Raw genomic sequence first — 12,192 nt, forward strand, 5'->3', positions numbered from 1 at the left:
CATATAATTTATAAGTAATTTAATTTAAGTTAAAAACCCGCAACAACACGTTTCTATCGCGCTATCGATAGCAGTCCATCGCTCCGACAGCCGCCAGCCGATAGTTCTATCGATTGTTTTGCAGCACTAATAAAATTCCATTTGCAAGCTAAAAAGAGGAAAAAATCAAAAATATCCGTGATCGCAGCCAGCGAGTGGAAAACTCAACCGGAAAATCATGTGCCACCGGTGCCAGGCGACGACGCCGAGGGATTAACTGAGTGAGGGCGCCAAATCCGGTCGAATCTCGGCCAGAGGGGCACCACTGCAGCACTCCGAAATCCAAAATCCGAAATCCGAGACTTGCGAGTGGAGAGGAAAGCAAGCGGATTCTTTGTTTTTTCCACGATCCACGGCGGGATTAGGATCAGGATCAGGGAAATCCCCGAGTCATGGCCATGCACTCGTACATGCGCCAGGGATCGGGAAGCGGCGGCGCAGGAGCTGCAGGAGGATCAGCAGGAATCGTAGCAGCTGGACAACCGCCGCTGGCCAGTCCGGATGAGATGCACGGCTTCCTGAAGGACAAGCAGGCCTGGGAGCATGCCATTTCCCTCTACCAGGGACCCGATCCCCTGGATCACTGGTACAACTACATCTGCTGGTACGAAAACCACGCGCACAGCGATCCGGAGCTCAAGTTTAGGGAGACTCTGGAACGCTGTCTCACTGTTTACGAGCACAACGACTACTATCGACAGGATGCCCGCTTGGTGAGGCTATGGCTTAAGTATATAGCTATGCAAACGGATCCGCTGCACTTCTACCAGGTTTTGTTTCAACGGGGCACCGGTCGCCAGGTGGCCGCCTTTTACATTGGCTGGGCCGCCTACTACGAGTCGCGCGAGGAGTTCAAGGATGCCGAGGCGGTCTTTAACCTGGCCTTCCAGGAGAAGGCGCAGAGCAACTCGGAGCTGCAGCATGCCCACACCAAGTTTAGTTATGCTAGGTCGTTGTTTCATCAGCGGCAGCAGCAACAGCAGCAATTGCAGCAGCAGCAGCAGTTGCAACAACAGCCTGATGCACTGCAGCAACTGACCAACTATGCACAGCAGCAGATGCCGCAGAGCTATCCACCACAGCAGCAACACCGTCCCCAGCCATATCAGCAGAATGTCTACCAGCAATATCAGCCGCATCCCGTCGCACAACCTCAACAGCCGGCGGCCTATCAGCAGGCTCACTACCAGGAGCAGCCACGCTATGAGCCACAGCCTGCAGCAGCAGCAATTCCCACAGCCAATGTCCAGCAGCAGCAATATAATCCAGTGGCAGAGGTAAGCATTTTTACCATATTTATAAAACTCTTTTATAAAGGATACCTTTTCCTTTTTCAGCCTAACTACGCACCAGCGCAACAGCAACAGTTGCCGCCGCCACAACAGCCTGCAGCAACGCAACAGCAAGCGCAACAGCAGCAACACAATGGCAATGGCAATCCACAGCCTGTGGTTCAACCTAGTAATCCCCCCGTGACCAGCGAAATAGCTGGCCTGCGTTTGCCGCGCAATTTCCACGCCTACGGGCGCAACAACCATGAGACCTGGAAGCCTGCTCTCACGCTCGAAGAGCCCGACGATCCCTCGCGGGTGTGCCACTATGCCAAGCAGTTGGTTTATCCACCGGGAGCTGGGATAGAGTACAGTCCCGAGGAGATACTGGCCAGAAAGTATAAACAGTTGATGGAACAGAAGGCCAAGCCAGCAGCAGCAGCGGAGGAAGAAGAGCCGGTAGAACAACAGCCGCAGCAACAAACTCTTTATGATTCCTACGAGTCGCAGACATCCTATTACATGACTGCCGTGGACGGAGCTCTTTACGGGCAGAACAACAATAGCAGTGGTCAGGAGAATGAAGACAACGAGGCGGAGGAGGCTGAAGAGGAGGAGGAGGAGGAAGCAGCAGGTGCTAATGAAGAGGATGAATCTGATGAGGAGGAGGACGACGACGAGGAGGAGGAGCCCAGCGAACCCTACACCAATGGCGTGCAGTTCAGTGCGCAAACCACTTTCGAGCAGGAGAACCGCTCAATCAAGATCAAGTTCAAAAAGGAGCCCAGCAGCACCTACAGTGCCTATACCATAGAGAATGTTTATCAGCATCAACAGCAGCAGCAACAACCACAGCAACAGATAATCCAGCAGCCACCGCCGGCAGTTCATCCTGCGCCGCCGGAACCTGCGCCCGCTTCTCCAATTCCCATCCAGCGTCACCGGAACGGTGGCGGCCATCATCACTTTCATCCCTACATGCTGGGCCAGACATCCACGCCGAAGAGCGAGGCGAACGGCTATCGCAGGGCACGCACCAAAGTCAAGCGCAGCAAGTTCCAGCCGGATCTCTGCAGCAACAGTAACTCGGCTTCCTCGGCGGCGGAAGCTGCCAGCTCGAGTAGTGTGGCATTCAATGATAATGCCAATTTTTCCTTCTCCAGCGCCACCGCTTTGGATAACTCAAATAGCTCGCTGGCCTTGGCCGTGGATAGACTCAACTTCCGCGATACTTCGCAACAGCAGCAAATCCTCCATCCGGTCAATAAGACCCTGCAGACGCACACCACGAACAATAATAATAACACCAGCAACAATAATAATGGCAATAGCACTTTGGCCGACTTCTCCACGTTCCAGGAGAACTCGTACTTTGCCACCCAGCACGATACGGAGGCTCAGGAGCGGCGGCTCTCGAAAGCCGTCGAGACAATTGCTCGCCACATGGCCAAGGAAGCCATCGATCCTTTTAATAGCGAACTGTGCCGCGCCTTCCTGGCCAAGCTGGACTTTCCGGGCGATCATGACGCGCATGCCAGCTACAAGATTGTGCAAACACTACTGCCAAAAATATCCAACACTCGCACGCTGAATGTCCTCGAAGGCGTGACCTTTAACATTGACAAGGAGGTGGGAAGAGGATCCTACGGATCGGTTTACAAAGCCACCGACTCCCGCACCGGCAATGTGGTGGCCCTCAAGTACCAGAAGCCCCCAAACACCTGGGAAATCTACATATGTGATCAGGTGAGGAATCAGGGAGATATAAAATATACAAAATACTTAATATTAATAATATTTATTTTGGTTTTAAATGTCTCTATTTATGAGTTATATAGAAAATATTACAAAAGTATTAATAATTTTTATTTTGGTTTCGAATATTTCTTTTTTTGAGTACTATTAAAAATATTTCAATATTATTAATTATATTATATTATATTATTATATACTATAAAATACTTCGTATTAATAATATTTATTTTGGTTTTAAATATCTATTACAATAGTTTTAATAATATTTATTTTTGTTTCAAATATCTCTTTTTTTGAGTACTATAGAAAATAAAACAATAGTATTAATAGTATTTATTTTGGGTTTAAATATCTCTTTTTTGAGTACTATAAAATACTTAATATTAATAATATTTATTTTGGTTTTAAATATCTCGTTTTTTGAGTACCATAAAATTCTTAATATTAATACTATTTATTTTGCTTTTAAATATCTCTCTTTTTGAGTACTATAAAACAAGTTTAATATTAATAATTTGTATTTTGGTTTCAAAGATGTATTTTTTTAGGTGCTATACAAAATTATTAAGAAAGTAAGATATTAAATTTATTTTTACAATTTAATAATTTACTTTTTTTTTTTTTTAATTTTACTAATTTTTTTTTATACTCGACTACTCCTTTTACTACCAACTTAAACCCAACAAAATGGTCATATAAATAAAACAAAATTCCCTTTTTTTCAGGTGCTGAAACGCATCACAGACCCGGAGGTGTTGCCCGGCCTGATGGACATTTCCACGGCGATCATCGCCCCGAATGCAAGCCTAATAGCCACCGAGTTCTCGCCGTTCGGCTCGCTGCTGGACATCAACAACAAGATCCGGCAGGCCACCACCAAGGTGATGCACGAATCGCTGGTGATGCACTTCTCGGCGCAGATCTGCAACATCGTGGACCACCTGCACCGGCAGCACATCATCCATGCGGACATCAAGCCGGACAACTTCCTGCTGATGCGTGTGCCCAATGTGGACAGTTCGCTGCCATCGCTGCGGCTGATTGACTTTGGTTGCGCCATCGACATGACCCTCTTTCCGGACGCGGAGCGCACCAAGTTCCGCAAGGTGGTGCAAACGGATGGCTTTACCTGCATCGAGATGCAGGAGGGACGCAGTTGGTCCTACGAAACGGATCTCTTCTGCATTGCGGCCACCGTGCATGTGATGCTCTTCGGCGACTATATGCAGCCGCAGAAGAAGGGCTCCAGCTGGGAGATCCGACAGAAGCTGCCGCGCTACCTCAAGAAGCATGTGTGGACCAAGTTCTTTGGCGAACTGCTCAACATGGAGGCGGACAAGCTGCCGGCGCTGCAGGAGATGCGGCTGATCTTTGAGGAGGAGGCCTATCGCATGGACTCGGAGCTGCAGAAGCAGATACGCGCCTTGTCCAACATTCTGCATCGACGATAACCTAGCTATTCCTATTACTTCTTATTTTTATTCTTATTCTATTGTTTTGTAAGTACAACGCTGTTGACCAAGTCACCCGATTTATTGTTTGAGCTTTCAATCTAGCACCATTTCCACTCTTTGAAGAACAGAAAATCTAAATAATTTGACTTTTTCGGCCACTGAAAAGTTTTACCTTAGCTTAGTTCTCTGACAAACAAACACTCTTTTTGCCTAACTCTTAATATTTAATCTTTCTAACTTTATTTATTGTTTCGATGCCAAAAAAAGGAAAACAGGAAAGTAGAAGAGCACATTGTACGCTACGAAATTCAAAATCTATGTAAATATTAGGCACAGACTCGATCAAAACGAAAATTGGCGAAATGAGTTTGTGAAAAGAAAACTAAAACCCTGGATTTAAAATGTAATTTTTTGATGTACAGCTAAGAACAACAGTATATTGAATGCAATGTAAAAAAGAAACGAACATACATATGTTTAAGATTAAAACTTGCTGTACTATTCTATTGAGTAATATATAAAGAACTTTAAATGATAGTGAATAAATTGACGAAATGTTAAAGCAACGAAAAAAAATGGGTAGCGAGAAAAAGGAAAGCAGCCGGTAACCCAGTTTTGTAAATCAAATGCCAAAGTGGCAAACGTATAATGTGTGTGTTGCAGGCAATTGTCAATTAAGTGGGGGCATGCAACAAGTAACAGCAGCGGCAGCAGCAGCAGCAACACAAGCAGCATGAACAACAATGGTGCGCTTGACCCACTTTTCCTTTTTGCCAGTCAACCAAACGGCAAACAATTTCCACCAAGCGACTGGAAAAAGTTGCAACTTTTCATGCAACACACACACAGACAGAGAGAAGAGATGGAAAAGCTGCAACAGGCACACAAAGTCAAAGTCGACGCCTGCGCTGCGGCTTTTTGTTGCTAGTTGCTAGTTGCGAGTTGCTTGTTGCTTGTTGCTCCCAGCTTGTTGCTCGTTGGTTGTTCGCCAAGTGAAAGTAAAGTGGGACAAATGCAATTATTATTGCATCTAGTAACCGACTTAGAAGTCGTGGCTGCAGTTTTGCAGTTTGCAGTTGGAAAGTTGCTCTGCCGGCGTCGCTTTTACACAATATTTTATTTAATCAAATTGCAAAGAGAAAATTGCAGCAGTCCGCCGGCGATTGGCGAAAAACTTTCTATTTTTTTGTGTGTCGACTGCAACGGAAAAGCTGCAAAATGGCAATGGCAACGTCAGCTGCAGCATTAGATATTTTTTTTTTCGCGGATTGTTTTGCATGCGATAAATTAATGAATGTGACCCAGTTTTTCGGTGCTTTAAGCATTGAGTGACAGACTGCGGAGTTGCCAAGCGGAGCGAATGACAATGCGGCGTTTATTAGATCACTGGGGCACCACGGCGATCTCGATCTCGAACTCTCAATCTGAATCTAAATTCCCGATCACCCAGCCCACTAGAAAAAAAGCCAACCAAGCTGACAAAAAACCAAATAAATAAATAGAAATGGGTGAAAAGAAGTACGTTAATAGATCAGTTAAGTGCTGAGCTGCGACACTTAACTGGTTTCTAATTAGGGGCTAACGGTATTCGGGTCTCGGCTCAAGGAAAAGTCTTAATCCCAGAAAAGTGGAGAGCTTTTTATTAAGTACCTGCCAGCAATTAAACTTGTTCAAATCGGGCTCTTATTTTCACCAGCTAGTCAACGGCTGAAGCGGCTTTGTCAGGATTTTAAACCAAGATTGCCGATTGTGATTTCTCTATGAAGAGATGGTAAGCTGTCTCCAGAATATACTAACTTATTGCATTTGTTATTAAATAGTTTTTAATTTAATCATTTTTTCCATTTTTTGTTTGTTTTGCTATAATTTATTTTTTCAGCTGGAAGAGTTGGTAAGCTCTTTCTCGAAGAGACTAACTAAAATCATTTTTCTAATATATTTTTAGTATATTATTTAATAATATTATTTTATTTAATAATTCTTAATTTTCTAATTTTTCCTTTATTGCCGCTTGTTTTATACCTTTTCTTTTAAAAAATTTGTGACCATTTTAATTTAAATTTTTGTTTTAATTCTAATTTATAAGCCATAGTGTAGAATTTTTGTTGAAATTTATTTTTCTTAAATTCTATTTTATTTACAATAAAAAAAGGTAAAAAATTCAAAACAGTAATAGTTATTATAATATTTATTTGTAATGAATACTTTGATCAGTCTCTATTGAACACTTTTACATACTTTGACAAGAATTTTTGCTTAAAAAAGTTTGGCATGATAATTAAATTTGAAATTGGATAGTAGTTTTAAAAATAATAGTTTTCTTCAAAAATCAAATTTGTCATTATAAAAAGGAATTAAATATGAGATATTTTTAAAACTCTTCTGAATAGTAATACGATTTGTTTTAATTTCAAAATATAAGAAAAGTCGATTGCTTTTATGACAGAATGCATTTTTTTTCTGTGCAGCAATATATGTAAATGTAAGTTATGGGAATATTCTGCAAGTTTCTCCCCCATTGAAGATCACTCAATAATAACCGATGGCTTTGCCCAAAGGAACGTTAAGAAGTCAAGTTTGTGGTAAGGAGCGACCTGACTCACTCTGGCAATTTAGGGTAGAACGACAACTACCAGTTGGTTAGTCATCCCAGTGACTAAGTGGACCTCTTCACAAAATGGAGGACTAAAGGTTAGGAAGGGGTTTGCACTGGGACCCTGGGCCCACCTAAATGGCAGTTGCAGTTGCAGCAGGCGGAATGCATCAGTGGGCACACTCATTTGCAGAAAAACCAGCTAGGAACCCCTCCCCCTTCTACAGATACCCTCCCTCCTTGAATGCCACGCAGTGTTGGCCATTTGATTGTCATGACCAACTTTTCACTGCCGCCCCATGTTGCCGCTAATATGCAACAACATGCAACAACTGTTTGCAAATTGCACGACAAAGCGAAAACTGGGAAAATAGTTAAGTAATTTGCAGTGGAAAGCATCAGCAGTGGTGGAGAGAAATTTTCGATTTTCTTGCTTTCTGCAGCCGAGCAGCTTCAAAATCTTGCTGCAGTGCATCATGTGGCACACATAATGCTGCTGCTGCTGCAGCCGCCGCGATCCACATCCGTTTGCTGTTGCAGTTGCAGTCGCTGTTGCTGTTGCCGCATTAGAAAGTTGCAACTCTGCAACTGTCATGGGCCGTTTGCTGCAGCTTTTCTTTTTCCCACTCGCCGCGAATTGGGGCTAACGTGTATGTATAGTGTACAGTGTACACTATGCAACAGGCATCTCCTTTTGAGCCGCCACAACTTGTAATGAGTTTTGACCTCATAAAATCTGCAGCGAATTTTCCTCAACATTTTCTCTTCTCGCAGCGAAATACTTTGCATCCCGCCGAGGGAAACTTGAGTAGGATGGAGAAACTTTTTGGCGGAAAATGTTAATAGGCGTTCGCCGTTTTTCGGCCGACAAACGTGAAAAAGAAAATTCTTGAACGAAAAGCGATAGCCTGGCATCCGGTAGCTGACCTACTAAAATTTGATCATTTAATTGGCAAAACACCATTCTCATAATATGATGTCCAGATTAGTTTTTTGTTAACTGACCTACAACAAATCGATAATTGATTTTATTAGTCATTCTTTGTTATCGATCTTTTGCGATAAGTGTTTTTATGTGGTAACTTCTAATCTTGATAACTTTTATAACAACCTATCCTATGAGCTCATGATTTTATTATAATGAGTCATTCCAGTATCGCCAAGAAGTTTAGCCAAAAATATGGATTTCCCCTAATTAAGTGCATGCAGGAAATGTTAGAATTATAAGAATTATAAATTTGTATTGATAATATAAGACCTTTTTTAAAATTACTTATGATATTTTCAATAGTTTATTATTTTATTTTATTAAAGAATTTTCTAAGTACATACTTTCTATGATCAGTAATTTGAATATTATTGAATTCATCGAAATATTGGTTAATGACCAAAATAATTCACTTACATATTTTATCAGCCTTCCGACAATTGACCCCTTAATTTCTATGTTTGGTGGTTTGAATATAATTTACTTATTTCATCAGCCGTCAAACCAATGACCCCGAAAAACCTTTGACTCCTCGAAAAAATCCTACGTCCTACAAAGCCTCCTTCAAATTCTATTTTCATCCCATCACATTTAGTGCTTACGCATCCCCATCATATTGTAATTTGGCTGCGATTATCGGGGTCTGGGGTCAAGTGGCCATGTGACTTTGACCGAGAGCCCTGTTTCGGCCGATGTCCTGTGACCTCCGCCATCGAGTGCATTAAACTGAGGCCGCCATGTGGCGACGACGACGCCCGCAGGACGAGTCAACGGCCGAAATATCCCGAAAAAGCGAGAAATCCTGGCCAAAAAACTGAGCCTGTGACTGGGCCGAGAGTTCGTCGAACGGCCGCTAGAGGGAGGGGGGCCTTTCGTAACGCCCTCGATGGGAGGATACCGAGTATTCCGAACAATCCGAGGACCAAGGACCGACGTCGACCGCTGTCATTGCACTGCCCCGCCCACCGGCACCTGCTGCCGCCGACGCCGCCCACTTCCGTCGACAGTGAAAACAGAAAGCAGAAAGGTTATTATAACAATAAGGAGCAGCCAATGTCTGGGCCCCCTTACCACTTAAAATTCTGCACGGGGCGAGTCTAATAACCTTTCCCTTTCACCGAACAAATCCAGCAGACGACGCCCTTGTATATAAGTATTTAAATGTATATATATGTAGGGACCTCCAGCGACAGTAAAAGTCATCGCCATCGAGGTCGAGACATCTTCTTCCTGCCGCTCCTGTTTCGGGCTTATGTAAGTTCCAGTCAGGCTAATGAAATCGTCAGACTCCTGCTTTATATATTTGGTAATGTAAAACGTTCACGTTTCGTGTATATTTTCTAATGATCGCTTGGGTGTTATTAAATTAGAGAATATATCGTAGACTTAAGAATTAAGATGGGGTGTTAGAGAAAACGTTATATACTCAAGATCGTTCAAAAATATATTTAGAAAACTTTATTAATGACACAGAGTTTTTTTAAACAAAATATTTTATTTATTGTTCATTTTTAAAAGTTAAGGTATTTTATAAGGACAACATAAAAGACTATAAGAAAACAGTGACTTTTTGGTTTTAAATATTTGTTTGGATATGACTTATTTTAGTAATATCCTGAGTATAAAGGTAAACAAATTGTGATGTTGATAATATTCTTGCTTTTCTCAGCGTTCATATTCCAACTTTTGTATCCTGTCTGAAAAGTAGAGTGCACAAAAGGGCGAAAAGACCGCTCCACTGAAGCGTAGCGTGCACCTGAGAGAATGAGAACGTGAGCAATAACATCCAGACGGGCAGACAATTATTGGGGGGAGAGCTGGGTTAACAGATATTTAAAGGGTGTCATACGCACAGTGGTCATTAATCAAGCATTAATTAAAAGAGCTCTTGGGTTTGTTGAAAAATCAATGTACTTTAAGGAAAGAAAAAAATTAAAAATATTTATTCATAAGTTGTATATTTTTATGAAGAAATAAAGTAGTAAGTAAAATTAAGAATATCATTATGTATTTATAATTGTACAAAAATTAAATGGTGTAAGTATTAATATTAAGTATACGACTAATAGGCCAAGAATAATTTAAGAAACAGTACACTGACTTACATAAATAGTAAATAGTAAGAATATTAGTTAATTCATTCCTAACCTTATAAATTGATCACATTACCCAAGAACTTTCCAATTTGACCCACTGTGCCACGGTTGGTCGCGCAGGAATTGCGGCAGACGGCAGACGGTACGTGGTGTATATGGTATATTGTTGATGGTAGACGGATCCAAGAGGATAGAGGGTAGAATCCGGAGGAGGAAGAGTTCCCGGCAAGTGAACGAACTGCTTGTTGCGCGAGTGTGCGTGAGTTAGTGCGCGTGTGTGTGCGAGAGGGTGTTCGATGATGTGGATGTTGCTTCTGGTCCCAGGTCCCCTCTTCTCTTCACCTCCCCTTCCCTATCCTTATGCCTATCCCTCTTCCCTCTCCGCAGATCAGAGTTCTGAGCCCTGCCCAAATGTCATTGCTCGCCGGCGACGCCAGGCAAAGACTTAACCTTGAAAAGTTTAACTTCGCCATAAAGGACGTGCGATAAGCGACTGCGGAGGATGTGGAGGGGAAATGGCGATGTATTCTTCAGCGAATGCGTACAGGGGTCTAAACATGTAGGCCTGTACAGTGGGCCATTGGTGGAGAGTCCTTTGGTCTCTGGTTCAGAGTTCATATGCTATTCCACTTTTATATCTGTTAATAGAACTGCTTAATTGTGTTTATTTTATTTAAAGTTTTCATTCTATTAGATTCTTAAGTTGATTTAATCGGTTGTAATAACCAATTTTAGTATTTTTTTATATTGCTTTATAATTTTTTTGTAAAATTGTGGAAAATAGTACTTAACTTTTATATACGAATACAAATAATATTTTAAAATAATTTGGTCATTTCGGATTTGTTCTAATTTAATTTTGTTACGTTAAAAATGTTGTAATTTATATTTAGTACGACGTTTTTTTGCACGTAATTTAATAAAACATATCCTAACTGAAGATTACTTCCTTTCTAAGATTTTAAAACTCTTTAGTTAAGATTCTTTATTTCTAAAAACCATCTTTTTCCGCAGGACCACTGTATGCACATTACTGAACTCAATAAGGTCGGGTTGTTTTTAGAAACAGTCGTTGACTCATATGCCGCATCTTGGAACGGTGCTCTCTCGACCATAAAGCCGCCTTCGATTTCGGGCCAAAAGCCATCCAAATGGTAGAAAGATCACGAATATCGAGAACTTGACAGGGGATCGCTGGGTGAAATGGGAATTGATCGCCAAGAGAGGAGAGCAGAGGGGCGGGGGCGCCAGCTAAGCTTCAAAACATAGCGCAGCATATCAATTGACTTGGCCAAAATAAAAAGAGAAAGCGGGCCCCGTTAAAGAACACGAACAGTGGGCAACGGTAAGATGGGGAACATAAGCAGCATAAAATGGAGTCCAACGGGCCAAAAGAAAAAGAACGAAACTGGGTCGAGCGAGCAAACGAGCTCAGGCTAAACGCAACATGTTCGAACATGTTAGCATTGAACTTGTTCGTTGGCAGTTGAGACTTTGAAAATACAAATGCAATTACCGCTGAACTTTTCATCACTCCATTTAGCAGCATTTACCAATTTAAATAACTAGTTTACAGCGATTTTTCTTGGCATTTTTGTGGGGCTATTAAAGTTACTAGAAATACATTTTATTTAACTTCTTTTTTGGCATTAGGAAAATGGATTTACTATTTACAGAATATATTTTGAGGTTTTAAATATTCTTTTAAACATTATTAATCACCATTTTTATAAATGAAATATTTGTTTCTTCTCTAATATTATTTTAAACTTTATTAATCACCATTCTATTGAATATTTTTTTGTTCTCTTTTATTAAATTCTTTAAGTATTTTTAAGATTTAAGATTCTTTTACTCTCCCGTTTGATCTTTGCTCTCTTCGCTCTCAGAACACTACATTATTCTGTCGGCGTCGACGCCAACTGCGACTGCGACGTCGACTGAGCCGGCCAATTGCAGGCCAACAACAAATTCAGTTTCGATTCGTTTGGCTCAG

General features: G+C 41.7%; 1 protein-coding gene across 3 annotated transcripts; it reads left to right on the forward strand.

The window, feature by feature from the left end:
• The first annotated feature begins 103 nt into the window (after nt 1-103).
• Bub1 (Bub1 kinase) lies at nt 104-5,081 on the forward strand. 3 transcript variants are annotated; one of them, XM_070215619.1, is made up of 4 exons: nt 104-1,316; nt 1,377-3,056; nt 3,791-4,564; nt 4,622-5,081. In XM_070215619.1, exons 1-3 carry the CDS (start codon nt 432-434, stop codon nt 4,514-4,516), a joined length of 3,291 nt encoding a protein of 1,096 aa, XP_070071720.1. In that variant the 5' UTR covers nt 104-431; the 3' UTR covers nt 4,517-4,564; nt 4,622-5,081. The 3 variants fall into 3 exon arrangements, with proteins under 3 accessions (XP_070071720.1, XP_070071721.1, XP_017006656.2); XM_070215620.1 differs by having other exon boundaries at nt 4,787-5,081; XM_017151167.3 differs by having other exon boundaries at nt 105-1,316; nt 3,791-5,081.
• The last annotated feature ends 7,111 nt before the right edge of the window (nt 5,082-12,192 follow it).

This window comes from Drosophila takahashii, chromosome 2L (assembly GCF_030179915.1).
Source record: "Drosophila takahashii strain IR98-3 E-12201 chromosome 2L, DtakHiC1v2, whole genome shotgun sequence".
In the NCBI taxonomy this organism is placed as follows: domain Eukaryota; kingdom Metazoa; phylum Arthropoda; class Insecta; order Diptera; family Drosophilidae; genus Drosophila; species Drosophila takahashii.

Excerpts from the sequence above, each read along its gene's own strand:
- Bub1 (XM_070215619.1), top strand. The coding sequence starts at position 432 with ATGGCCATGCACTCGTACATGCGCCAGGGATCGGGAAGCGGCGGCGCA. Across the intron at positions 1,317-1,376 it reads AATATAATCCAGTGGCAGAG|CCTAACTACGCACCAGCGCA; the intron begins GTAAGCATTTTT and ends TTCCTTTTTCAG. Across the intron at positions 3,057-3,790 it reads AAATCTACATATGTGATCAG|GTGCTGAAACGCATCACAGA; the intron begins GTGAGGAATCAG and ends CCTTTTTTTCAG.